Source organism: Odocoileus virginianus, chromosome 5, assembly GCF_023699985.2.
Source record: "Odocoileus virginianus isolate 20LAN1187 ecotype Illinois chromosome 5, Ovbor_1.2, whole genome shotgun sequence".
Taxonomy (NCBI): domain Eukaryota; kingdom Metazoa; phylum Chordata; class Mammalia; order Artiodactyla; family Cervidae; genus Odocoileus; species Odocoileus virginianus.
Window position 1 is genome coordinate 20,025,823 of NC_069678.1, and position 25,073 is coordinate 20,050,895.

Below are 25,073 nucleotides of genomic sequence, written 5' to 3' on the forward strand. Positions count from 1 at the left end.
ATAGTGAAGCCCACACTGCATAATTGAGGTTGTGGGTGGTTGAGAGAGAGAGAGAGAGATTAGTGAGTCTCAGGAAGAGGACTGTGGAATTACAGCACTTCCATTGTCTTAGGTGTGAAGAATAAACTACTGCCCTTCAGCTTCCCAATCCCTATCTGAAGACGTGACTCATCAGGTTTTCTGTGGTGAATCACTTCCTTTCCATCTACTTAGTCACTGTTCTTCCCCCTGTACATAAGTTGGTCTTGACATCATTTCACTTAGCCACACCCAGCTGCCATAAAATCAAGGCACAGAGGAAAGCAGAGATCAATTGAATTCATTTTAGTTTAGTAAGTCTTTGCTAATCAACTGTTAGTACATGCAAGGAATTTGGTAGGGATTCAAATATAGTAAAGTCATTGATCCTACATTTAAGAAGTTCACAGTTTATTAGGCATCTGTATGTCTTCTTTGGAGAAACATCTGTTTAGGTGTTCTGCCTATTATTTTGATTTGGTTGCTTTTCTGATACTGAGCTGTCTGAGATGCTTGTATATTTTGGCGATTAATCCTTAGTCAGTTACTTCATTTACAATTATTTTCTCCCATTCTGAGGATTCTCTTTTGATTTTTTTAATTTTTTAAAAATTTATTTTAATTTATTTTTTAAAATAACTTATTTTTTATTGAAGGATAATTGCTTTACAGAATTTTCTGTTTTCTATCAAACCTCAACATGAATCAGCCATAGGTATACATATATTTCCTCCCTTTTGAAACTCCCTCCCATCTCTCTCCTCACCCCACCCCTCTAGGCTGATACAGAGCCCCTGTTTGAGTTTCCTGAGCCACACAGCTAATTCCCATTGGCTATCTATTTTATATATGGTAATGTAATGTTACTCTTTCCATACATCTCACCCTCTCCTCCCTCCTCTCCATGTCCATATGTGTATTCTCTATGTATGTTTCTCCACTGCTGCCCTATAAATAAATTCTTCAGGACTATTTTTCTATATTCCATATATATGCGTTAGAATATGATATTTATCTTTGCCTTTTTGACTTACTTCACTCTGTATAATAGGTTCTAAGTTCATCCACCTCATTAAGACTGACTCAAATGTGTTCCTTTTTATTGCTGAGTAATATTCCGACGTGTACTACACTTTCTTTATCCATTCTTCTGCTGATAGACATCTAGGTTGATTCCATATTCTAGCTATTGTTAATAGTGCTGCAATGAACAATGGGATACATGTGTCTTTTTCAATTTTGGTTTCCTCAGGGTATATACCTAGGAGTGGGACTGCTGGGTCATATGGTGGTTTTATTCCTAGCTTTTTAAGGAATCTCCATACCATCTTCCACAGTGGCTGTATCAACAGTGCAGGAGCATTCCCTTTTCTCCACACCCTCTGCAGCATTTATTGTTTGTAGACTTTTTGATGATGGCCATTCTGACCACTCTGAGGTGATAGCTCATTGTCGTTTTGATTTGCGTTTCTCTTAATAATGAGTGATGTTGAGCATCTTCTCATGTTTGTAAGCCATCTGTATGTCTTCTTTAGAGAAATGTCTGTTTAGGTCTTTTTCCCACTTTTTGATTGGGTTGTTTGTTTTTCTGGTATTGAGTTATATGAGCTGCTTGTATATTTTGGAAATCAATCCTTTGTCAGTTGTTTCATTTGCTATTATTTTCTCCCATCCTGAGAGTTGTCTTTTCACCTTGCTTATAGTTTCCTTTGCTGTGCAAAAGCTTTTAAGTTTAATCAGGTCCCACTTGTTTCCTTTTGTTTTTATTTCTGTTACTCTAGGAGGTGGATCATAGAGGATCTTGCTTTGATTTATGTCATCGAGTGTTCTGCCTATGTTTTCCTCTAAGAGTTTTATAGTTTCTGGTCTTACATTTAGCTCTTAATCCATTTCGAGTTTATCTTTGTGTATAGTGTTAGGAGGTGTTCTAATTTCGTTCTTTTACATGTAGCTGTCCAGTTTTCCCAGCACTATTTATTGAAGAGGCTCTCTTTGCCCCACTGTATATTCTTGCCTCCTTTGTCAAAAAATAAGGTACCCGTAGATGCATGGGTTTATTTCCGGGCTTTATATCTTGTTCCATTAGTCTATATTTCTGTTTTTGTGCCAGTACCATGCTGTCTTGATGACTGTAGCTTTGTAGTATAATCTGAAGTCAGGAAGGTTGATTTCTCCAGCTCCATTCTTCTTTATCAAGACTGCTTTGGTTATTTGGGGTCTTTTGTGTTTCCATATAAATTGTGAAATTTTTTGTTCTAGTTCTGTGAAAAATGGTATTGGTAATTTGGTAAATTGGTAATTTGATAGGGATCTCACTGAATCCGTAGGTCTCATTTGGTAGTATAATCATTTTTCACAATATTGATTCTTCTACATGGAATCTCTCTCCATCTGTTTATGTCATCTTTGATTTCTTTCATTAGTGTCTTATAATTTTCTGTGTACAGTTCTTTTGTCTCCTTAGGTAAGCTTATTCCTAGATATTTTATTCTTTTTGCTGCAAAGGTGAATGGGATTGATTCCTTAATTTATCTTTATGATTTCATGTTAGTATATAGAAATGCAAGTGATTTCTGTGTATTGATTTTGTATCCTGCAACTTTGCTAAATTCATTGATTAGCTCTAGTTATTTTCTGATACTGTCTTTAGGGTTTTCTATGTATAGTATCATGTCATCTGCAAACAGTGAGAGCTTTACTTCTTTTCCAATCTGGATTGCTTTTATTTCTTTTTCTTCTCTGATTGCTGTAGCTAGGATTTTCAGAACTATGTTGAATAATAGTGGTGAAAGTGGACACCCTTGTCTTATTCCTGATCTTAGGGGGAATGCTTTCAGTTTTTCACCATAGAGAATGTTTGCTGTAGAATTACCATATATGGCCTTTACTGTGTTAAAGTATGTTCCCTCTATGCCTATATTTTGAAGAGTTTTAATAATAAATGGGTGCTGAATTTTGACAAAGGCTTTTTCTGCATCTATTGATACTGTCATATGATTTTTATCTTTCAATTTGTTAACATGGTGTTATCACCTTGATTGATATTCATATATTGAAGAATCCTTGCATTCCTGGAATAAATCCAACTTGATTATGGTGTATGTGCTTTTTGATGTGTTGCTGAATTTTGTTTGCTAAAATTTCATTGAGGATTTTTACATCTATGTTTATCAGTGATATTGGCCTGTAGTTTTCTTTTTTTGTGTTGTCTTTGTCTGGTTTTGGTATCAGGGTGATGGTGGCTCCATAGACTGAGTTTGTGAGTGTTCCTTCCTCTGCCATTTTTTGAAAGAGTTTTAGAAGGATAGGCATTAGCTCTTGATAGAATTATCCTGTGAAGCCATCTGGTCCTGGGCTTTTGTTTTTAGGGAGATTTTTGATCATAGCTTCAATTTCAGTGCTTGTAATTGGGTTGTTCATAATTTCTATTTCTTCATGGTTCAGTCTTCGAAGATTGAACCTTTCTAAGAACCTGTCCATTTCTTCCAGGTTATCCATTTTATTGCCATATAGTTGTTCATAATGGTCTCTTATAATCCTTTGTATCTCTGCATTGTCTGTTGTAAGCTCTCCTTTTTCATTTACAATTTTGTTGATTTGATTCTTCTCTCATTTTTTCTTAATGAGCCTGGCTAAAGGTTTGTCAATTTTGTTTATCTTCTCAAAGAACCAGCTTTTAGTTTGATTAATCTTTACTGTTGTTTCTGTCGTTTCTTTTTCAATTATTTCTGCATGATCTTTATGATTTCTTTTCTTCTAATTTTGAGTTTTTTTTGGTTCGTATTTTTCCAGTTGTTTTAGGTGTAAAATTAGGTTGTTTATGCGATGTTTTTCTTGTTTCTTGAGGAGGATTGTATTGCTATAAACTTCCCTCTTAGAACTGCTTTTGCTGCATCCCATAGGTTTTGAGTTGTTGTGTTTTCCTTGTCATTTGTTTCTAGAAATTTTTGATTTCCCTTTTGATTTCTTCAGTAACCTTGTTGATTATTTAGAAATGTATTGTTTAATCTCCATTTGTTTGTGTTTTTTACAGTTTTTTTAAAAATTGATATCTAGTCTCAGTGTTGTGGTCAGAGAAGATGCTTGATATGATTTCAATTTTCTTAAATTTACTGAGGTTTGATGTGTGACCCAAGATGTGGTCTATCCTGAGAATGTTCCATGTGCACTTGAGAAGAAGGTGTATTCTTCTGCATTTGGATGGAATGTCCTGAGGATATCAATGAGATCCATCTCATCTAATGTATCATAAGACTTGTGTTTCCTTATTAATTTTCTGCTTTAGTGATCTGTCCATTGGTGTGAGTGAGGTGTTAAAGTCTCCTGCTATTATTGTATTACTGTCAATTTCTCCTTTTATGTCTGTTAGTGTTCGTCCTATGTATTGAGGTGGTCCTATGTTGGGTGCATAGATATTTACAATTGTTATGTCTTCCTCTTGGATTGATCCCTTGATCATTACATAATATCCTTCCTTATCACTTGTAATATTATTTATTTTAAGGTCTATTTTGTCTGATATGAGGATTGTTACTCTAGCTTTCTGTTGCTTACCATTTGCATGGGATATATTTTTCCATCCTCTCGCTTTCAGTCTATATGTATCTTTAGGTCTGAAGTGGGTTTCTTGTAGACATATCGATGGGTCTTGTTTTTGTATCCATTCAGCCAGTCTGTTTCTTTTGGTTGGAGCATTTAATCCATTTACATTTAAAGTAATTATTGATAGATATGTTCCTATTGCCATTTTCTTAATTGTTTGGGGTTGATTTTGTAGATCTTTTCCTTCTCTTCTATTTCTTGACTATACAAGTCCCATTAACATTTGTTGTAAAGCTGGTTTGGTGATACTGAATTCTCTTAACTTTTGGTTGTCTGTAAAACTTTTTATTTCTCCATCAGTTTTGAATGAGATCCCTGTTGAGTACAGTGATCTTGAATGTAGATTTTTCCATCTCTTCATCTTGTTGATGGCTTCTTTTGCTGTGCAAAAGCTTTTTAAGTTTAATTAGATACCATCTGTTTATTTTTATTTCCACTACCCTAAGAGGTGGGTCACAGAGGATCTTGCTGTGATTTATGTCAAAGAATGTTCTGCCTGTGTTTTCCTCCAAGAGTTTTATAGTTTCTGGTCTTACATGAAAAAGTGCTCAACATCGCTTATTATTCAGTTCAGTTCAGTTCAGTCGCTCAGCTGTGTCCGACTCTTTGCGACCCCATGAATCGCAGCACACCAGGCTTCCCTGTCCATCACAAACTCCCAAAGTTTACTCAAACTCATGCCCATTGAGTCGGTGATGCCATCCAGCCATCTCATCCTCTGTCGTCCTCTTCTCCTCCTGCCCCCAATCCCTCCCAGCATCAGGGTCTTTTCCAATGAGTCAGCTCTTTGCACCAGTTGGCCAAAGTACTGGAGTTTCAGCTTCAGCATCAGTCCTTCCAATGAACATCCAGGACTGATCTCCTTTAGGATGGACTGGTTGGATCTCCTTGCAGTCCAAGGGACTCTCAAGAGTCTTCTCCAACACCACAGTTCAAAAGCATCAATTCTTCAGCACTCAGGTTTCTTTATGGTTCAACTCTCACATTCATACATGACTACTGGGAAAACCACAGCCTTGACCAGACGGACCTTTGTTATTATTAGAGAAATGCCAATCGAAATTACAATGAAGTATCATCTCACACCTGTCAGTATGGCCATGATTTAAAAATCTGCAAAGGATAGATTATAGAGAGGATGTGGAGAAAAGGGAACCAAGGCCAGGAAGAAGAGACAAGGAGGAGGAGTTGTTCTTCTTTGTCAGCATCACCAACACGACGAGCTGCTGAAGATTTTTTAAAGCTGGAGAAGAGCATGATGGGAGCTGTGCTTTAGGTAGATTCATTCAGCTATTCAAAGGCTACGTTTGAATGGATAGAGAGGACAGGAGGGGGATGTATTCTAATCCCAAGTTCAGTCAGATGACAGGAACTAAGGACCCAGGCCAAAATGGCGACTGTGAGAATGGGAATGAGGATGAGGTACTCACTAATGGGACCACTGGATATGAGAAAAAGAGTTAGATGAAACATGGTAGTCTAGGTAACCAAAACAATGAAGATGACATTTATTCATTCAACAAACATATGCTTATTATATGCCAGGAACTCTCAGTGGATATGGAAGAGAAATATAACTGACAGAAATGGGAAATCTAGGTGAAAGATTTAGTTTAGAAATGGATGATGATGGATTCAGTTTGGGTTATTAATGTAAGGAACTGATAGGACATTCAGATGGAGAAATAAGGCAGATTACTGAAAATATGATTCTGGATGGACCCCAGAGAAAAGATTAAAAAAAAAATGATCACAGAGATTTAGACATTATCAGCTTCCACCTCATAATTGAGGTCATGAGATATATAGTTGGGGTGTGGCTGAGTGAGACGATAACAAAGTTACCTAATTCAAGTTCTCAGGAAATAAACAGTCATAGTAGCAAAAGTTAGTTTAAATTTTTAAAAATCTAAAAGTAATGTATACTCCTGTAGGAATTCTAACAATCCTAAAGTATAGAAAGTAAACAGGCAAAGTTTCTTTCCTTACTTCTTCCCCACTTGATTAAATTCTGATTAAAGGGAAATTGAATTAGCATTCCTTTTAATTGGTATTGCTTTTCTGAAGATTTTCTTGGGGATTTACTTTTCTGGGGACAATGGGAAACACATTCATGTCAAGTAAACTCATGTTGTCTTAGCCTTTTTGATCTGTGGATAGAAGAAAAAGAAGGCAAAACCTTGGAAGAGAGAGCCAGGCTTTAGACCCTGTAGATAAATATAATTTGCCAAACATTTTTCAATGAGCAAATATATTTAAAAATATATCTGTAAGCTTGGCATAATCACTTTAACAACTTTTTTTGTAATTCACAAATTTTACATGGCATTGGTTTGCCTGTAACCTCAAGGATCACACAGATTATTGCTTGAGGGTGACTATCCCAATCTTTTTATTTAAGAGACTCCCGACATAGCCTCCAGAGCTTGAGGAGAGAGAAACTCCACATGATGTGCTCTCATTCTGTCCCTCCATAAAAGAAGGAAGGAGGTCTCCTTATATTCTTCAAACTTCAAACAGAAGCAGTCAGGCTTCTGGCAAACTTAGCCATTCACAACAGCCTCACACTCAGAAGTGGAAAGGCTGCCAAACTAGAAAAAAAAAAATGAAATCCAATACCTGAGATACCTATGTGATCCATGCATTTTACTGCATGACTCTAGTATTCTACAAATGTATTTAGAGTTAAATTAGTATTTAAATTTGGCAGTGGTTACTTTTTCCCCCTTTAGTTTGGTATCAAATTAAGTTGTTGGGGATGTGAGGTAGAAGGCAAGACTGGCTGCTCTGGAATTGATTCATCAAACAGTAACAGTATACAGTCAAAGTGGTGTCAGAAAAATTTCCAACCAGCTCTGGAACCATTTATTTAGTGATGAGCAAGTGCCACCATCTACTATATTATTCATCCTATGCATTCATCTATTTACTCATTAATGGATGAATTTGTCAAATGCACTTGATAATGTTGAATCATTATATAAAGACTTATTACATTAAGTATAAGAACAGGTAAGAATACAATAGATCATAGAAAGCTTTTCATATAAAATGATTTTAAAAAGTGTTCAAAAGGTTTGCTATAATAGAGTTGAGTATCAAATATCTTGTGAAATTCATTTATATGGAATTCTTTGTTCCCCATTGATGCAGGATAAATCAGTACTATAAACTATATTTGTTTTTTCATAATTCTTCAACCTCCAAGATATCAACTCTTACAAAACCTGGGGTGAAGAAACTGGATAAAAACTCTTCTGTGAATATGCAATTAACTCCAAGTTCCTCTCTCCTTTTTCCTTCTCCTCTTTTGGTTTGAGCAGCATGACTGAAGGGCTGGGCCAGTTGACTGATGGGGTGTCTGGCCTGGATGATTTCACCCAGACCCATGAGTACCATGTATGGCCGGGCTATGACTACGTGGGCTGGAGAAATGAGAGTGCCACCAATGGTTACATCGAGATCATGTTTGAGTTTGATCGCATCAGGAATTTTACTACTATGAAGGTCAGTGGAGTTAGGCATGGAAGCCAAAATCACAATCAATGGAAAAGCCATGCTGGGAAGAACCTGACGGTGATGCCAGCAGAACAGGATTCAAATACATATTCTACTGCTAACTAGCTGCATGCATTTCATGAGTCACTTCATTTCTCTGGGCTGGTTTCTTCATTTGTAAATAAGGGTGTTGGACTAGGTCACTGTTTTTCAATGTATTTTGTTGCTGTTGTCTCATCAACAGAGTTGATGTATCCATTATGCAAATTGGGTGCACCGTCTGGGACCCATGATACTTTAAGCCCACAGAAATGATTTAACTTCTTTAATTATCAGAATAAAAGAAATGAGCTTTAGGGTCAAAGTTATTCTCATCTTTTTAACAAATATGGTTGTAAAATATAATTTTAATGTGTTTTTATTGAAAGGTAGGGCCCACAAAGGCAGAAGTGACTAGGGCCCATGGGCATCATTACTTGGCTCTGCCCAGCACTCTTCAGGGAGGGGGCATGCTCTTGTCAGCAAGAGTGACTCACTGTAGCTCTGATGATCAATGGAAAAAGAAAGGGCTTTATGTTTTGAACCACTCTCCACTCTCTGAGTATTTTCTCTATGCCCACAGCACTGAGAAACCATGATAGAAGATCCCATACACTTCTATTCCCAGAGTTCTTTGTTTCCTTATCTACAATCATCTATATGTGTATATGTCTGGTTCTCTTATTCGACCTCAAGCTCCTCCAAGATGGTGACTCTGCTTTCTGATCTCAGTACCCAAGCACCTGGCGGTTAATATATGCAGGCTCAAAAAACGTTTGTAAATGAAAAAAATGATATCCTTTATTGCCTACTTTCACCATGTATAGTTATAAATATCTCTGCCACCTAGGGTAGAAGCAGGAGGAGATATGATAAACAGCAAATAAGACACTGAAAATACAATTGTATTTTCTCAACTATAAACAGAAATGTGTAGAAGGACTGGGGCCAGGCAGGAGAAATTGCTGTGATTTCTGGCTGGGCCAACATCTGGATTTTAGACCTCAGGCCCAGATATCTCTGAGATCTCTGTGACTCTTTGCCTAGCCAAAGGAGTTTTACCCAATGAATGAGATTCAAGGCAAGTGGTGGAGTGAGGTGATATGGTTTTAACCCAAGTCTTCTTTAAGCCCTCATATGTAAGTTATTAGGTTTTTTAATTTGTTTTTGCTAAAATGCCATCACCCCAAAGCCTGCATTAAAATGCAAGTATTTTACCTCAGAGAGAGTAAAACAATAAAAAGTTAATGTCTTAAGTGCAATAGCAGAAGTGATTTTATCAGTTTATTATTGCAGAGTAGTTAAGAGTGAGTAGGTAAATTTTATTGAGGACTTGGATGAAAGCTGAAAGATCTGGGAAAAGGACAGACGGGGTGTGCTCTGGGGAGAGTTAAGTCAGACCCTGAGAAGAGCTGAGGGAGGGGACTTAAGGCCTGATTTCCATTTTCTCTGGGGTAGGGCCTTTCAGGAGAGCCCACCCTAGGTGTAAGCATTGAGGACATCTCTGTTGGCATGGTGGTTTCCCGGTACTTAGCTCAAGTGGTCATTTTGCCTTTTCAATCCCATGAATGTTTCAGAGGGAAAAGAATAGAAGGGAAGAAAATGTCCATGTGAAATGTGACCGGATTAGATGCTAAACCTGAATGCTAGATTCTGGGGTAAACAGATGAATAAGAAATAGTCTCTTTCTTGGGACAGTTTGAGGTTCAGTAGGGGAAGACACTATTTATTTACAGAAGGAGGTATGTAGAATGACATGGGAACCCTGAAGAAGGGAAACTGTTTTACTATTAAAGTTTCCTGGTAAACAAAAATTTGTCAATTCTTGGCATGAAACTGGAGTCAAAAAGAAATTGCATGTCCATTATATCACTCTCACATGTTAAGATGATAATATCTCCTAATGGGATTAATAACTATTAGTTATATGAAAGAACAGAAGAATATACCTAGTCTGCCAGTGTATTGCTCATGAATGGTTCTTTGGCAGTTGTGAAACATGTGTGCAATTGTGTATAACAAATTGTCCTTCACAAGATTTTTGGGGGAAGGAGGGAAATTTGCATAGTAGCAAAACTATGTATTCCTCAAGAAAAAATTTATTTGTGTTGTGGGTAAGATGTATACCCAATGTGTACCTATGAACAAGCATATCAATTCATTGTATATCACTGGGAGAATTTCTAGTCCCACAAATAATAAAATGTATTTTAAAACCCCCATAAAGCTACAACATTTACTTAATTGACTTTGATCTTCCTGAGTCCCCAGCCACTCCTGTGTAGTTTATCACAGGTCAAAATTATTCAGAAGCATGTCCTGCAATGAGAAGGTACCAGAAACTTCTCAGGAGCTGACTCAGGGTTGGTCCTCTTAAGGCTAAAAGGCCGAACAGGTATCTACCTTGTTTAAATTTTTCTGAACAAAAAGTAAAAGATGACTTTCAGGTCATCAATGTCTTCTAGAGAGAAGTTTTGCTTCCTAGGCAAGGTACTGCCCATTTCCCTCTCTGCCCTGATTGTAGTTAAAATACAGCATTTAGAAGAAATGCAAATCCCCAGAGCATTTAGAAAATGAAAACACTACATATATCAAAACAAATGGGACACATAGAAAACTACACTGAATAAAATTCATGGCATTGAATATTTTCTTCATTATTAAAAAAGGAAGATATAAAAAAAAAGAACTAGACACTGAATTCCAACATCGAAGATTAATGTATAAACCAATTAATTAAAACTGGAAACTATATAAATTATCATAAACCCGAGAGCTTTTTCTTTGGAAAAATGTAAAACGAAAAAAAAAAAAAATAAAAGACAAATAAATTAAAAGAGATTTTGAAATATATATATATAAATGCATTTCAAAATGTTTTCTATTTATTAAATAAATATTTAAGTCCATCGGAGAATGAAATCCTGTGCTATGTATTTGCATTCCAGGAGGATTCCCAAAACGTTTGCAGGACAGATTATTGTCTTCCCCACAGACTACTTATCCAACACTCCACAGATTTCAAAACATCTGAAAAATCTATTGAAACTGTAGATGGCATTTCTTTGATTTTGTTCTTAGCCTTATTCTACTTACTTTTCAATAGACTGGAGCTGTTAATTCATCCCAAAGAAGATATTAACACATGTTTTCATCATTAACATTTAGAGGAAAATCCAAATGGGAAAGTTGAGGTGATTTTCCCCCTTTCCATGTGGCATGGATGTGGAAAGCATGCTGGACTGCAGTCTGCGATTCTAGATCCTGTTCTGATGCTGACTGACCCCAGACAGGTCAAACCTCTTGGAGCACCAGTTTCCTCATTAGTATACAGAGAACTGGACTAGAAATTTTTTTTTTTTTTTACTAGAAGATTTTTAAACTCTGCAGTCACTCTAGTATTTCGTGATTTTATTCTTTTCACATATCTCTGGTCTGTTTCATCAGTCATTAAATTCCTATATCATTACTTCTTCTTCTTCAGCTAAAAATAAATTCTGAATTAAAAAAATGAAAGTGCTAGCTGCTCAGTTGTGTCTTAATCTGTGTGACCCCTTGGACTGTGACCTGCCAGGCTCCTCTGTCTATGGAATTCTCCAGGCAAGAATACTGGAATGCGTTGCCATTTCCTACTCCAGGCAATCTTCCCAACCCAGGGATCAAACCCAGATCTGCATTGCAGGCAAATTCTTTACCATTTGAGCCACTTGGGTTATACTGACTACCCAGAAACCAGAGGATGGTATTGAAGGGTTACAATTCAGGAACTAAGCAAGGCATAAAATTGAAATAACAAATATATTCCAAAAATTACAATGATGCTTTTCCAACCTAAAGTCTTTAAATTCAGGGGAGAGTGACCAGCAAAGCTCCATTTTCTACATAGGACTGAGCCTGAGGTAATGTTACTGAACTACCACCAGAGACTTGACTTAGTCACAAACATGGACATTCTGCTTTTGAGGGATGTTGCTCATAGCAAGGTGCTACAGAAGAACTGTTGTGGAATCCTTCTTCCTGATGACCCTTAAAAGCCATACAAATACTCTGGTGAGACAGTCATGGCAGCAGGCAAGAGGGTGCAAGCTACTTTCCCAAAGACTTTCTTTTCTCATCTCAGAAAGTATCTGTGATGAAGATTTAATGCTCTCATCAGAATGGCTTTACCAAAATGAATTTAATTAAGAGAGATTTAATTAAGTCTTGTGTCTCTGGCTGACAAATGCTAGTCAAAATGAGATTTCTGAAGAGAAAGATGAAATTGTATTGGATAGTGTGTTATTTCAGGTTTCTCATCTAAACTCGTTGAAAGGAGTGGATTAACTTTGGAAATGTTCCTAGGAGAAAGTAGTCCAGAATAGCTTGATTCTGGGTAGATAGCAATCATAGTTGAGGGGATTGGAGTGGTGAGAGGTGCAGTTATAGACCAGAGAGTCTTAAGGGCAAGGAAGGAACTGAGAGGTGGCTGGTCCAGCCCTAATTTAACAGATGAGTACACCTCTCCCGGCAGTGTGCAGCAAGATGACTGGGGGAGCACAACAGTATAAAGGTGACTAGAGTAGCAGCCTAGGTTTTAAAAAGTCAGAGCAATGTTCCACTGCCACTCTGAGGTTCCTAGAAGGGAAAAATGCATTACTACAGAGCATCAGCTATTCACCAAGGATGGTGTTCGGAGAAATGTGACAAGTCTAAGGTCTTACTGGGTGAGGTTGCACTGTGTCCCCAGTGCCACCCCGCAGGGTCAAGCTGTCACCCCATGCCTCTTTCTCGGCCAGGTCCACTGCAACAACATGTTTGCTAAGGGTGTGAAGATTTTTAAGGAGGTCCAGTGCTACTTCCGCTCTGAAGCCAATGAATGGGAACCTAACGCCGTGTCCTTCCCGCTGGTGCTGGATGACGTCAACCCCAGTGCTCGGTTCGTCACTGTGCCCCTCCACCACCGCATGGCCAGTGCCATCAAGTGCCAATACCATTTTGCTGACACCTGGATGATGTTCAGTGAGATCACCTTCCAATCAGGTTGGGAGCTTGGATGGCCCTTAGGGAAGTGGGAGCAGGGTGGTGAAGGAGGAAGGCAGTGTCCAGAGCTTCTCATTGGTGGGTCTCTGAGAAGAAAAAGGTTAGACAAGTGGCTTCTCATGGGTAGAGAGAGAGAATCTTTTGCCCCTAGTTTGGTTGTGGAAGGGCAGAGATGAGACTGTGGAAGTGGATGGAATGTTTATTTGGCTCTCACTCATGTTTGTCTAAAAAAAAAAAAAAGAAAATGAGTACAATGTGTTAAAACTTTAATGTAAATCAAACCAGTTAAGGGGAAGCAAACCTAAGCACTATTAAAGTATTTAAATGAAGATGTCTAAATATACACTAAAGAGAACAATGAACCTCCATCCATTACTTAGCTTTACTAATAGCTGATTTTTTTGTCATGCTTGTTTCATTTATTCCTCCCTTTTTGCTATAGAATTTTGAAGCGAATCTGAGATGTTATTTGATTTCAATAATAACATTTTAGAATACACCTGAGAAGATAACATTATCTTCATAACAATGCATTATAACAACATTTATTAAGAACTAATTCCTTAATGTAATATAATAGCCAATCCACACTTATGTATTCTTGATTGTCTAATAATGTCTTAACAACAGTTGGCTTGAATGAATTAGGATCCTACTAATAAGGCCCTCCTGGTGTGTTTCCTTTATTACATTGCTAGGCTGTGTCTCTTTTAATCTAAAGAATAAATTAAAACTAAAAAAAATTCCATTCTGGATTAACTGATTGCTTTCCATGGTGTCATTTTACTGTAACTTATATCATCTGTCATCTTGTAGACCGGAGGTTATATCTGCAGGTGAATTTGATTCAAATTCAATATTTATTTTTGCTAAGGATTTTTCATAGATAGTGTTGTGTACTTTATGTTGAATCTCATCATGGAGATGTTATGTTAGACTGCCTCACTTTTAGTGATGCTAAGATTGATCTTTGGGCTCAGGTGGTTTTTCTTTCAAAGAAAAGTTCCCTACGATCTTTCTCCTTAGACTTCACCCTCCATTGGTGACCACTGCTTAAATTATTTCATTAGGAGTTGTTGACTGATGATTTTCTAATTCTTTTGTTCCTTTTGCAAGCTGAATTTATTCTGAATATGAGAACTATTCCCATATGCTTGTTAACCCTGAAATATAGTTCACATTGCAAGGGCAGGTTACATAATTAATTTTTTCATCAATTTTCAGAGTAATGAATTAATGCAACCTTTAGCAACTTTCAATGGTATCTAATAGATTTTGTTTTGATTTTTGTCCTTGTTATGTTTCTCAGTATCATTATGCATTCATTGGTTTTTATAAATTCAGTGTTTGTTGCAATTAATATTTCTTTTAATACTCAGATTGCTTGCATTTGACCAGAGCACATGCCTTTAAGTTGGCTCTGTCTACTTTTAATTGGATCCTATAAGTTTTTGATAGCTGTTTTGTGAAAGAACAAGATGTTCCAAGCTTATTTTGAGCATTCACTGCCCCAGATGTGGAATCACATTTCCTGAAGTGATCTTGGTTCCTTTTATTGGAGAATGGTATTTAGAGACCACAAAGTTGGCAGTATGGACTGTGTCAAATCATGAAAAGTTAAAAGCCATTTAAGACACTGTCTATATCATCACAATTTAGATGAGGATTTAAAACATAGATAATTATTTTTTTCATAAGATGTTCAAAGTGGTGACCAACAATAAGGAGAGAGGTCACTAGAAGTGTAGATTTGTAATGGACAAAGGAGTGAGACTTTATACTCGGCCTGGAAGAAGAATACAGGCTAAAAAATGACATCAGAGGAGAGGGAAGACTAAAAATAAACCAGAAGACCCCATCCTTCCTAATTTGATTTTTAAAAGAAAAAAATTTTAAGATGTTTTGCTAATTAAGATGTATTGATGCAGAAATAGAGCACATGTTTAGAAAAAGAGGTTTGGTGCCTCAGTACATTCTATTATAAAAATTTAAGCTAAGAGTAAATGGATTCATTATTTTATAAAGTATTTATTGAGGGAAGAAATTTAAATGTTCAAAAGCAGTGTTACTTAACATCCTAAGTGTTAATTAGGAGACAGCAGGTTTCTGCCATCCCCAGAGTTTCTGCAGAAGACTTAAAATGTGTTCTTCAGGAATTCATATAAGGCATATTTTGCTAAGTTAATGACCAAAGGATTTTAGAACAACATGAATGATTAGTTTTAAGTCATCTTAAAGTTGTCTTTCTGATAGGAAAATGGAACAAGATGTGTTAGTGCAATTGTTTCATATTAAATGATCTCCGAAACAGTGGTGTTTGTGGCATAAAATCACAGAAAATGTATTCATGTCTTTTTTACATTTTCTTGATAAGAATACAACTTTGAAAAAATGTTCTCAGTAAGTGATTAAATATGTCCCGTGTAAACCCAAATCAGACCAACATGTTAGTTATGTCTGCTGTGTATATTCTCATTAACATTAAAGAAGACACTTTTAGAAGTGTGCCAAAAAGACTTAAAATAGTTGTAGCTATGTAACTATAGTTACATAGTTTTTGACTGCTGAAATAACTTGAACTTTAATGTCATGATAATATTAGTTTTCACTGAAGCCTGAGAATCCAATTCAGAAAAGTACAGGTGGGTGCGAGATACTTGTCATAATGCTAATAAGAAAAATCAGGTTTTGGGGAGAGAATCTCCTTTGGATGGGAAGTGAGTATTTTAATTCTTCCCCTCTTTATTAGACAAATCAGAGGGAAAAATAAGTTACCAACATCAATCTGTCAAATACACTTTTGGGATCTAGTCTTGGAAGCTTCAGGATCACAGTAAAGGATAATTTAACTCAGCAATTCCCAACGTTTTTGGCACCAGGGACCAGTTTCATGGAAGACGATTTTTCCACCGATGGGCTGGAGAGGGGTGGTAGTTTCAGGATAATTCAAGCACATTACATTTATTGTGTGCTTTATTTCTACTGTTGTTATTTCAACTCCACCTCAGACCATCAGGCATTAGACCCTGGAGGTTGGGGACCCCTGCTCTAATTTATCTATAAGGATGAAGGCTTAATTTATAAATTAAAAGTCTAGGACAATGAAACATAATGAAAACTCTTTAGTAAACAAAAGAGTTCAATTAATTTAATTTCCTTGAAGGAAAGATCATCTTTAGCACCATGTCTGTTCCGTGTCTCTAACTCATTATATTCTCTCTATATTTTACTGAACTTGGGTCTCATTTCTTATGCATGCTTTATGATAATGTGTGGTCACAGCCCTCTGATCATTCTTTCTTAATTTTTTTATATCATGATACTTACAAAAGAAAAGTTGCCCTTGCTATTGAGATGAATGGTAATATTATTTATTTATTAATAATATATGATTTCATTTCTAATCCAGTAAATTGATTTCACAAGTACTAGCTTAGAACCTACCTTCAGAGAAACCACTACCCAGCTGTCTTCTTCCCTCGAGCTCTGACTCACCCTTGCTTTATAACAGATGCTGCAATGTACAACAACTCTGGAGCCCTGCCCACATCGCCTGTGGCACCCACAACCTATGGTATGTGTTATGGAATTCTTCATTATAAAAATTAAGTTGAGGAGACCTTCCAGAGGGTGAAGAAGAGTGGAGATTGGCAGAGGCCTGACTGTGTCGGAGGCTTGATACAGGGTGTCCTTGGGTGAAGAGTAGCTCCGGAAAGATAGGACAGTCCACATCCAAAGTTAATGGCCCAAACTCACTCCCTTCCCTGCTGGTCCATGTGGTTCTCCAGCTGAGGCTGAGTCTTGAGTTGTCCCAATAGCTTCTTGGAAGTTTGGGACACTTGGAGCAAAAACAGGGAGGGGGATATGTCTAGGTGAGACCCACTGTAGGGATCTCAAGGAAAGAATGGAAGTCTACGGAACAAAAAGCTAGTCTCCAATTGCAGGGAAATATGGACACATGTATCCATTGCTTCAGACAGCCACTGGCTGTTTAAGTCAGCAATCTTGGAAATACAAAATCATAGTGTAAAGTCCAAAGAAGACTCTCAGCTACCCTGGCATGTCTCAAAGAAACCACAGTGAAAATGGTTCTTCACCTGCTTCTCATGAGGTGAGAGTAGAGACCAGCAGACCCAAGCCATGGTATGAAGGAGCAAAATTTTGGGAAGAATGGAAAGCCTCTCCGTTATCCAGTCTAATACATGGAGAAGAGGAGGCTCCTGTCCCATGGATGTGGACTGTAGGATATACGAGCAAAGTAATACAAGAGTACCAATACCAAGTGTTAAGGTGACATGTGGTGGAATTATCCTGAAGGAGCAGGTTCTGCCTTCTTATCTCTAGTCCAAGCCTTCATGCTTTTCGTGCCTTGGGAGATCATAATATTCTTCATTTTTCCTTTCCTGGTTACAGATCCAATGCTTAAAGTTGATGACAGCAACACCCGAATCCTGATTGGCTGCTTGGTGGCCATCATCTTCATTCTCTTGGCCATCATCGTCATCATCCTGTGGAGGCAGTTCTGGCAGAAAATGCTGGAGAAGGTGAGGAAGTGCAGAACACTCATGGGGTAGGAAATCACTCTGTCCTTTCTTGTGCTGCTCTTACCCTGGGAGTAAGAGGCAAATCACAAAGTCAGGTAAATGGTTAGAAAGGCAATCAAGGCTGCCAAGAGGCTAGGAATAGAGAAGCTAGGGCTGAAAGGATCAGAAGAGAATAAGCCAAGTCCAGTCTCTCATTTTTAGGATGCAGAGTTTGAACCCTCCCTAGAGGACTCAAAAACTTTTTTTTTCTTCCCAACACATTTAGGCATCTCAACTTAGGTATCTTCCTGGACGATTCTGATTCACTGGGTTTTGGGGGGAGTGCCAGCATCTATATTTTTAAAAAATATAAAGTAATTATTCTACAATTAAAATAATTAATTTAAAAAGTTAGCAAGCGATTCTGATGTATAACTGATAACCTAGCTAAAATTTCTGATAATGCTGTTCCTTTTGTTTTTACTGCTTGCTTGTTTTTTGGTGTGTGTGTAGAAAAATATCCAACATCATTAATATCCAAGCCAAGTTTCTTGCAATTCTATTCCAACTTCTTTTTGTACTTGAGTGTTATGGCTATGCATCCTCTGAATGCCTCCTCAGATTCATTTTGTCTAGGCCAAGTGATCTGTATAATTTCTACTACATTTGTCTAACACTTTGCAGTCTACAAAGACTTTTTCCATGATTTTACTTGAACCTCATTGAATAATGGTGAGTTGGGCATAGTAGTTATATTTAACTGTTTGTCTGGTTAAAAAATATGAAGTGCTCAGTGCCATTAATATCCTGTTTTTTATGCTGGTTCCAATTGTCAGTCTTGAAATTTGTTGACTTCTTTTCTTCTAAACTATATACATTCCACCGCAGGTAGACTGGGGCTTCCCAATGCCAGTAGTGGTAAAGAATCTGCCTGCCAATGCAGGAGACATAAACAGATGTGGGTTCCATCCCTGGGTCAGAGAGATCCCCTAAAGAAGGAAATGGCAACCCACTGCAGTATTCTTGCCTGGAGAATCCCATGGACAGAGGAGCCTGGCGGGGTACAGTCCATAGGGCTACAGAGTTGGACATGACTGAAGCGACTTAGCACACATGCATAGATGGATTATCTATGACTTCTTTTGTTTTTTTAGACCAGATAGCAACTCGGGGCACTGTTGCTAAGTGTGTGATATTCTTGGGGTTTGTTGATGATAAAGTGTTTCTACCTTTGACCATGGGCATTGTCGCTGGTCAGCGAGCTCAAATGGATGTGGACTGTGAGAGGTCACAGGTGCTCTGGGTTGTGAGACTGAAGTGCGCATTGAGGGCTGGGACTGGGAGGGAGAGTAATGCCTGATTGTGTTCATAGCTTCCGTGTTTGGAGATGGGTTCTCAGAGGAGACCAGTGCCTCTGTGGAGTACATACCAGAAGAGGTAAATGCCCTGGAACCTTCTGAACTCTTGGTGGGTGGGACAAGAGGAAGGGGCTAATGTCAGGGAAGTGAAGGGAATGACCCCGACAAGCAGCCTGCAATTCCTTCTGAGCTGTTACACACCTAGGCGCTGAAAGACTGAAGTTTACTTTAAGGTTTTTAGGCAGGAATATTTCACAGAAGAGAGGATCTCTTTGCTTCCCACAGGGACTTCTATCATGAGTCTGAAAATACTTTGACTAAATTAAAGCTTTCAATCCATAAATAGTGACTGAAGGCTGAAAGGCAGGATCCACAGAGAGCTCACGCACTGGCATGCTGAGGCAACATCAAAACCTTTCTTTGAGAATGGTGAGACACGCTGAGTCTCTAGATTCCAGGGAGAAGGCTAGCAAAGAGTGGTGGTGGGAGAAGCTGGTGGTCTGAAGATTCATTGGAAAGCTTGATGCTATGTTCTTATTGAACAGTCTGTTATGACTGCATTTTTTGTAGTTGAGGAGGAGAGTCTATATTCTCTATTCTATGAGCTATTTTTCTCTGCACCAGAATTTACCACGTCTGAGTCTTTCTTCTGAAACCCACTGGAATATATTCATGGTCTGGGAGAGGAATTTGGGGCTGGAGACTCTCTAGGTAAAAGGGAGACTAAACATTTTGCCCTTGAATATTTAACTTGGTCCTTCAAGAAATTCTTCTATCTCTGTACATCCTGAGTGAGAAAACTCAAAACGCTCTGGAATAGCACAGAATTTCTCCTTTTTTTGTAGAAGACCCTTAAGCATATACTTATATTCCCAATACATTACTCAAAGTAGCCTTATGCTATAGCATTATTTGCAGGATACTTATAATGGTGTCCTCAATTCTCTCTTTGAGAGAGTCAGCCCGTATTTATTGAGTACCTACATGTGCTGGGCTCCATGGTTATTACCAAGGACCTATCAGCATAGCTTATGGAGCAGACATCTTAATTTCTCGATTGAGCACCCAAGGTGTGTTTGTTGGAGTAGAACATTTCACATGTTTATATCTAAATAGTCCCATATATTTAGATTATGAGATTTCATTTTGAAGGAGCAGGTAGGCCATATTAGATGGAATGCAAGAACAGTTAGCTGTTTAATTCCTCTTATTCCTGTGTTAGGTATAATTTGGGCTTCCCTGGTGGCTCAAATGGTAAAGAATCTGCCTTCAATGCAGGAGACCTGGGTTTAATCCCTGGGTTGAGAAGATGCCCTGGAGAAGGGAATGGAAACCCACTCTAGTGTTCTTGCCTGGAGAATCTCATGGACAGGAGCCTGGTGGGCTACAGTCCAGGGAGTCACAGAAAGTGGGACATGACTGAGCTGCTAACACACACACACACACACACACACACACACACAGGTATAATTCACATCAGTATCCCTAGACATGTAGGGCTTTCCTTTCCTATTTTGTAGTCATTTTATTTTTGGTTAGTAAAAATGCAGGATAAAGAGAGTATTACTCTAACATACAATGCCAGAGTGATCAGGGGAAGTACAGATTCATTGTGTTACAACACATTTGTTGTGTTAATGAGCATTTTAATTTATATCTACACAAAATCAAGTGGTTGAATGGTGTCAGGAAAACCCTGTTATTTAATAGAACTTTGAAAATGCTAAGATTGAGATTCTTTGATTGGTTATTGATAGGTTCCTACAGTGTTGTGTGAATGATGCTTATACATACTTCAATGGGAGTTAATAAATGTTGGCAGTGTAGATATTTGGAAGTCAAATTCTTCCTTGATAAAATGAAAGATTATTCTAAATTTCTACAGTATAGGTATTTGTGGAACCAGGCTGCATCCCTGCCACTTGCATTGCTTCTGGAGTTTGAATATTAAAGAGTTATTTTCATCTGAGTGGAAGAGCTGGCTTTAAGAAAAGGAGGGAGTGATGATCTCTTTGGTGCCAACAAGCCTTTCTCTCCTTCTCTTTTAGGCCTCCCGGAGGATGCTGGATGATGAAATGACAGTCAGCCTTTCCCTGCCCAGTGAATCCAGCATGTTCAATAATAACCGCTCCTCATCACCGAGTGAGCAGGAGTCCAACTCTACTTATGATCGCATCTTTCCGCTTCGCCCTGACTACCAGGAGCCATCCAGGCTGATACGAAAACTTCCAGAATTTGCTCCAGGGGAGGAAGAATCAGGTGAGGATGAAGTGATGGGCAGAGAATTGAGATACAAGGTTTATGAAGGTGTGACAATTACTCAACCAAGTCTAGTTTAGCCTAGAGAAGTCCACCTTCTCCTGGGAAGTCCACACTTTCTAGATTGGGCCTGCTGCTACTCCTACTTAAATCTGAGCATCTCTCCTCTGCTACTAATAATAGCAGATGTTTGGAAGGCCCCACATGTTAGGAAAAGAAAATAGATAAAATGTGTTACTGAAGTGTTAACACCGGAAGAACCTAAACAGCCCAACTAGTCCAACGTCCTCTTTTTTTCACAAGAGGAAAGTAAGAAGACTCAGATATGGTACTTACTCAACATCAAACACCAATGGGGTAAATTCAGGACTAGAATCAAACTGGAAGCTAAAGACATCCTAGAATACCCAGTTTTTAATCACCTAGATAATTGTGTTGGGCATCCTTGGTGGTACAGACAGTAAAGAATCCGCCTGCAATGTGAGAGACCTGGGTTTGATCCCTGGGTTGGGAAGATCCCCTGGAGAAGGGCATGGCAACCCACTCCAGTATTCTTGCCTGGAGAATCCCCATGGACGGAGGAGCCTGGCAGGCTCCAGTCCATGGGGTTGCTAAGAGTTGGACACGACTGAGAGACTAAGCACAGATAATTGTGTTATTTAATTTTTGTTCATTTCTCTTTGGTGAATGATGTGTTAGACTAATAGATGATTTTATTACAAAAGTAAATATCTCTTGCCTTCTCTCAGTAAAAGCACTGCTTTAGTAAATGGTGCCAATTGATTCCCATCCCAGTGTTTTTAAAAAGGGCTGCAGAGTGACATCATAAGCGATGCTGGGGTCATCGCTGAGACTGAGAGCAGGTTTTCTTTCTATAATATCAGCAACCAAAAGTGACCTGAGTCAATGAGAGAGGACTGATGGTGTTCAGGAGAGAGGTCATTGGAAAAGTAGCAGGGCTAACCATGAGGGCAGAGGCTTTTCAAGGGAGTCTTTCCAAAGGAAGAAAGGACACTAAGGTGTATTTATCACTCAGTTTAGTTCAGTTCAGTTCAGTAACTCAGTCGTGTCTGACTTTTTGTGACCCCATGGACTGCAACATGCTAGGCTTCCCTGTCCATCACCAACTCCTGAAGCTTGCACAAACTCATGTCTATCGAGTTGGTGATGCCATCCAACTATCTCATCCTCTGTCGTCCCCTTCTCCTCCTGCCTTCAGTCTTTCCCAGCATCACGATCTTTTTCAATGAGTCAGTTCTTCACATCAGGTGGCCAAAGTATTGGAGTTTCAGCTTCAGCATCAGTCCTTCCAATGAATATTCAGGACTGATTTCCTTTAGGATGGACTGGTTGGATCTCCTTGCAGTCCAAAGGACTCTCAAGAGTCTTCTCCAACATCACAGTTCAAAAGCATCAATTCTTTGGTGTCCAGCTTTCTTTATAGAGAGCTTTCTTTATATTTACCACTCAGTGGATAGCAAACTTTGACGGAGCATATTGAACTATGGGACTTTCACAGAGATAACAAGAAAAGGGATATAATTCTTTTTTTAGGCTAAACCAAAGTGACTTACCTACTTCCTGAAGTCTAAAACATCCCCCCTCATATTTTAATGTGTTTTAAAGTTAGGATGTCTTAAGCTAGATCATATAAATTTAATCAAAGTTTTAAATCCCAAAATAGGTTATTTACATCAGTAATCATATCTTAAAATTAAGAAAATATTCTGTTAAATCCTAAAACTTTAATACTCCCACCCTAACTAGTATAGCCAGCCTTCCTGGAGCTTCACTGCAATTCCATAAGTTTAGTCAAGGAGATTGTTAATGATCAGGTAGTATGAGGAGAAGGGTAAGAGATAAAATGGTGACCTGTATTCTGGAGGCCACAAGAAAGTCTCTAGAGGAGCCATTGTCCAAGTAATAATGTCATAGCCTAGGTTAGACTGGGGGCTTTTTTTTTTTTAAACTTTATTATAATTGGAAGATAATTACTTTACAATATTGTGATGGTTTTTGCCATACATTAACATGAATTGGCCACATATTTTAGCCTTCCTATCAGATTTTCTTTCTTAGAGAGATCTCCAAAAATGCTCCACGGGATGAAGCCCATTGTCCTTGTCTTCCCAGGCTGCAGTGGCGTTGTGAAGCCAGTCCAGCCCAGTGGGCCTGAGGGCGTGCCCCACTACGCAGAGGCTGACATCGTGAACCTCCAGGGGGTGACTGGAGGCAACACCTACTCTGTGCCTGCCGTTACCATGGACCTGCTCTCGGGAAAAGATGTGGCTGTGGAAGAGTTCCCCAGGAAGCTCTTAACATTCAAGGAGAAGTTGGGTGAAGGCCAGTTTGGGGAGGTGAGCTGATTCTTGGAGTGGAGTCTCCAGTCCTTGGTAGCTCAGAGGAAGTGGTTGAATAAAAATGACATGTAGAGCAAAGTGTCCCATCCAGAGTGGATTCACATGCAATGTGTCCTCCAGCTGTTTCTCCTGGCATTGTCCTCTATAGCGGTCCCCAACAGTTTTGGCACCAGGTGTCATGGAAGATAGTTTTCCATGGACTGGGGGAAGAGGTGGCTTTGGCAACCCCAAATCCCAAGTATATTATATTTATCGTGTACTTTATTTCTATTACTGTTATATCAGCTCCACCTTTAGATCATATATACATTCCTGGAAGTTGGGGACCCCTATTCTAGAAGACTAGTATTGGGTCAGTCTCATCTTTGTCAAATAGCTGTGGAATTCCTGGGAATTCTGATTTCTATACAAGAGTTTTAAAGCAGGAAAGTCACTAGACTTTGAGATCCTAAAAAACATCCAATATTTTCTAAATATTTTACTGTAGGTTACAGAGGGTGGGGACCATAAGATGTGATCATCTTTTATAAACTGTCCAAGAACATCCTGCTATTGGATAGCCACTTTGTTTTTATCCATTTTAATGGGAGTTACATGTAAAATGGTCAAAAACAACCTCGCCCCTGCTTTTAGTCCCAGAATCAGCCACTAGGGAATAAATCACTAACCAAGATAAGGAGAACACTCTTCTTAATTGCTCTGAGAGTGATGCATGTAATATTTGACTTTTCACTCTTACAACAGTCACATGAGCCTTCTGAGAATGCAAAGCAATGATTTAAGTGGCCACAGAAGCTCTTCAGTCCCGCCATCTAAACTCCAAATGTAACTTGGTTTCCTGAGACGGCACTGGTTTCCAGCACGGGCGGCATGCTTTAACCTTGTGTAGGTTTGCTGGTGATGGACGAAGAAGGGTCCATGACATCCATTTGTGGTGTTATGTCCACTCCTTCTGTCTCCTGAGTTGAAAATGCAGGCTTGTTATACTGTTACTGACACGTAGGTGTTCCTTAGAGAATAAAATACCTTATGTTTTGTGCAATCTTATAGCCAAACTTCCTTGAATCAAAGTTGAAGCATTTATACCAGAAGACATTTTATAGTATAATAAAATAATACTGTATATTATAGCTGTGATAAAATACTGTTATATATTTATTCACATATTTAACATTCCAATCAATGTATATTTTTTATAAAGCAGTAACATATCATATTAGCTTACCATTTTAAAAAAAATCAATTATTTGAGTCAAAGATATGATGCACGTATCTTCTTATTGGTCTTTTGATTATTTTGCCTGAGTTGTAAGAGGTAGTTTATCTCCAGGAAATGCCCAGCAAGAGTACTGAGACATCTTCAGGAGAATGATGATGCTGAGACTAGATGACTTTTG

General features: G+C 38.4%; 1 protein-coding gene across 7 annotated transcripts in view; it reads left to right on the top strand.

Annotated features, from left to right (window-relative positions):
* DDR2 (discoidin domain receptor tyrosine kinase 2) overlaps nucleotides 1–25,073 on the top strand; it is a 171,658-nt gene that overhangs the window by 127,801 nt on the left and 18,784 nt on the right. For all 7 annotated transcript variants that reach the window (XM_070467704.1, XM_070467705.1, XM_070467702.1 and 4 more), the window contains 6 exons: nucleotides 7,944–8,127; nucleotides 12,933–13,176; nucleotides 16,688–16,750; nucleotides 17,590–17,720; nucleotides 21,106–21,316; nucleotides 23,450–23,673. In XM_070467704.1, coding sequence (XP_070323805.1) covers nucleotides 7,944–8,127; nucleotides 12,933–13,176; nucleotides 16,688–16,750; nucleotides 17,590–17,720; nucleotides 21,106–21,316; nucleotides 23,450–23,673 — 1,057 coding nt within the window. The remainder of the gene's footprint in view (nucleotides 1–7,943; nucleotides 8,128–12,932; nucleotides 13,177–16,687; nucleotides 16,751–17,589; nucleotides 17,721–21,105; nucleotides 21,317–23,449; nucleotides 23,674–25,073) is intronic.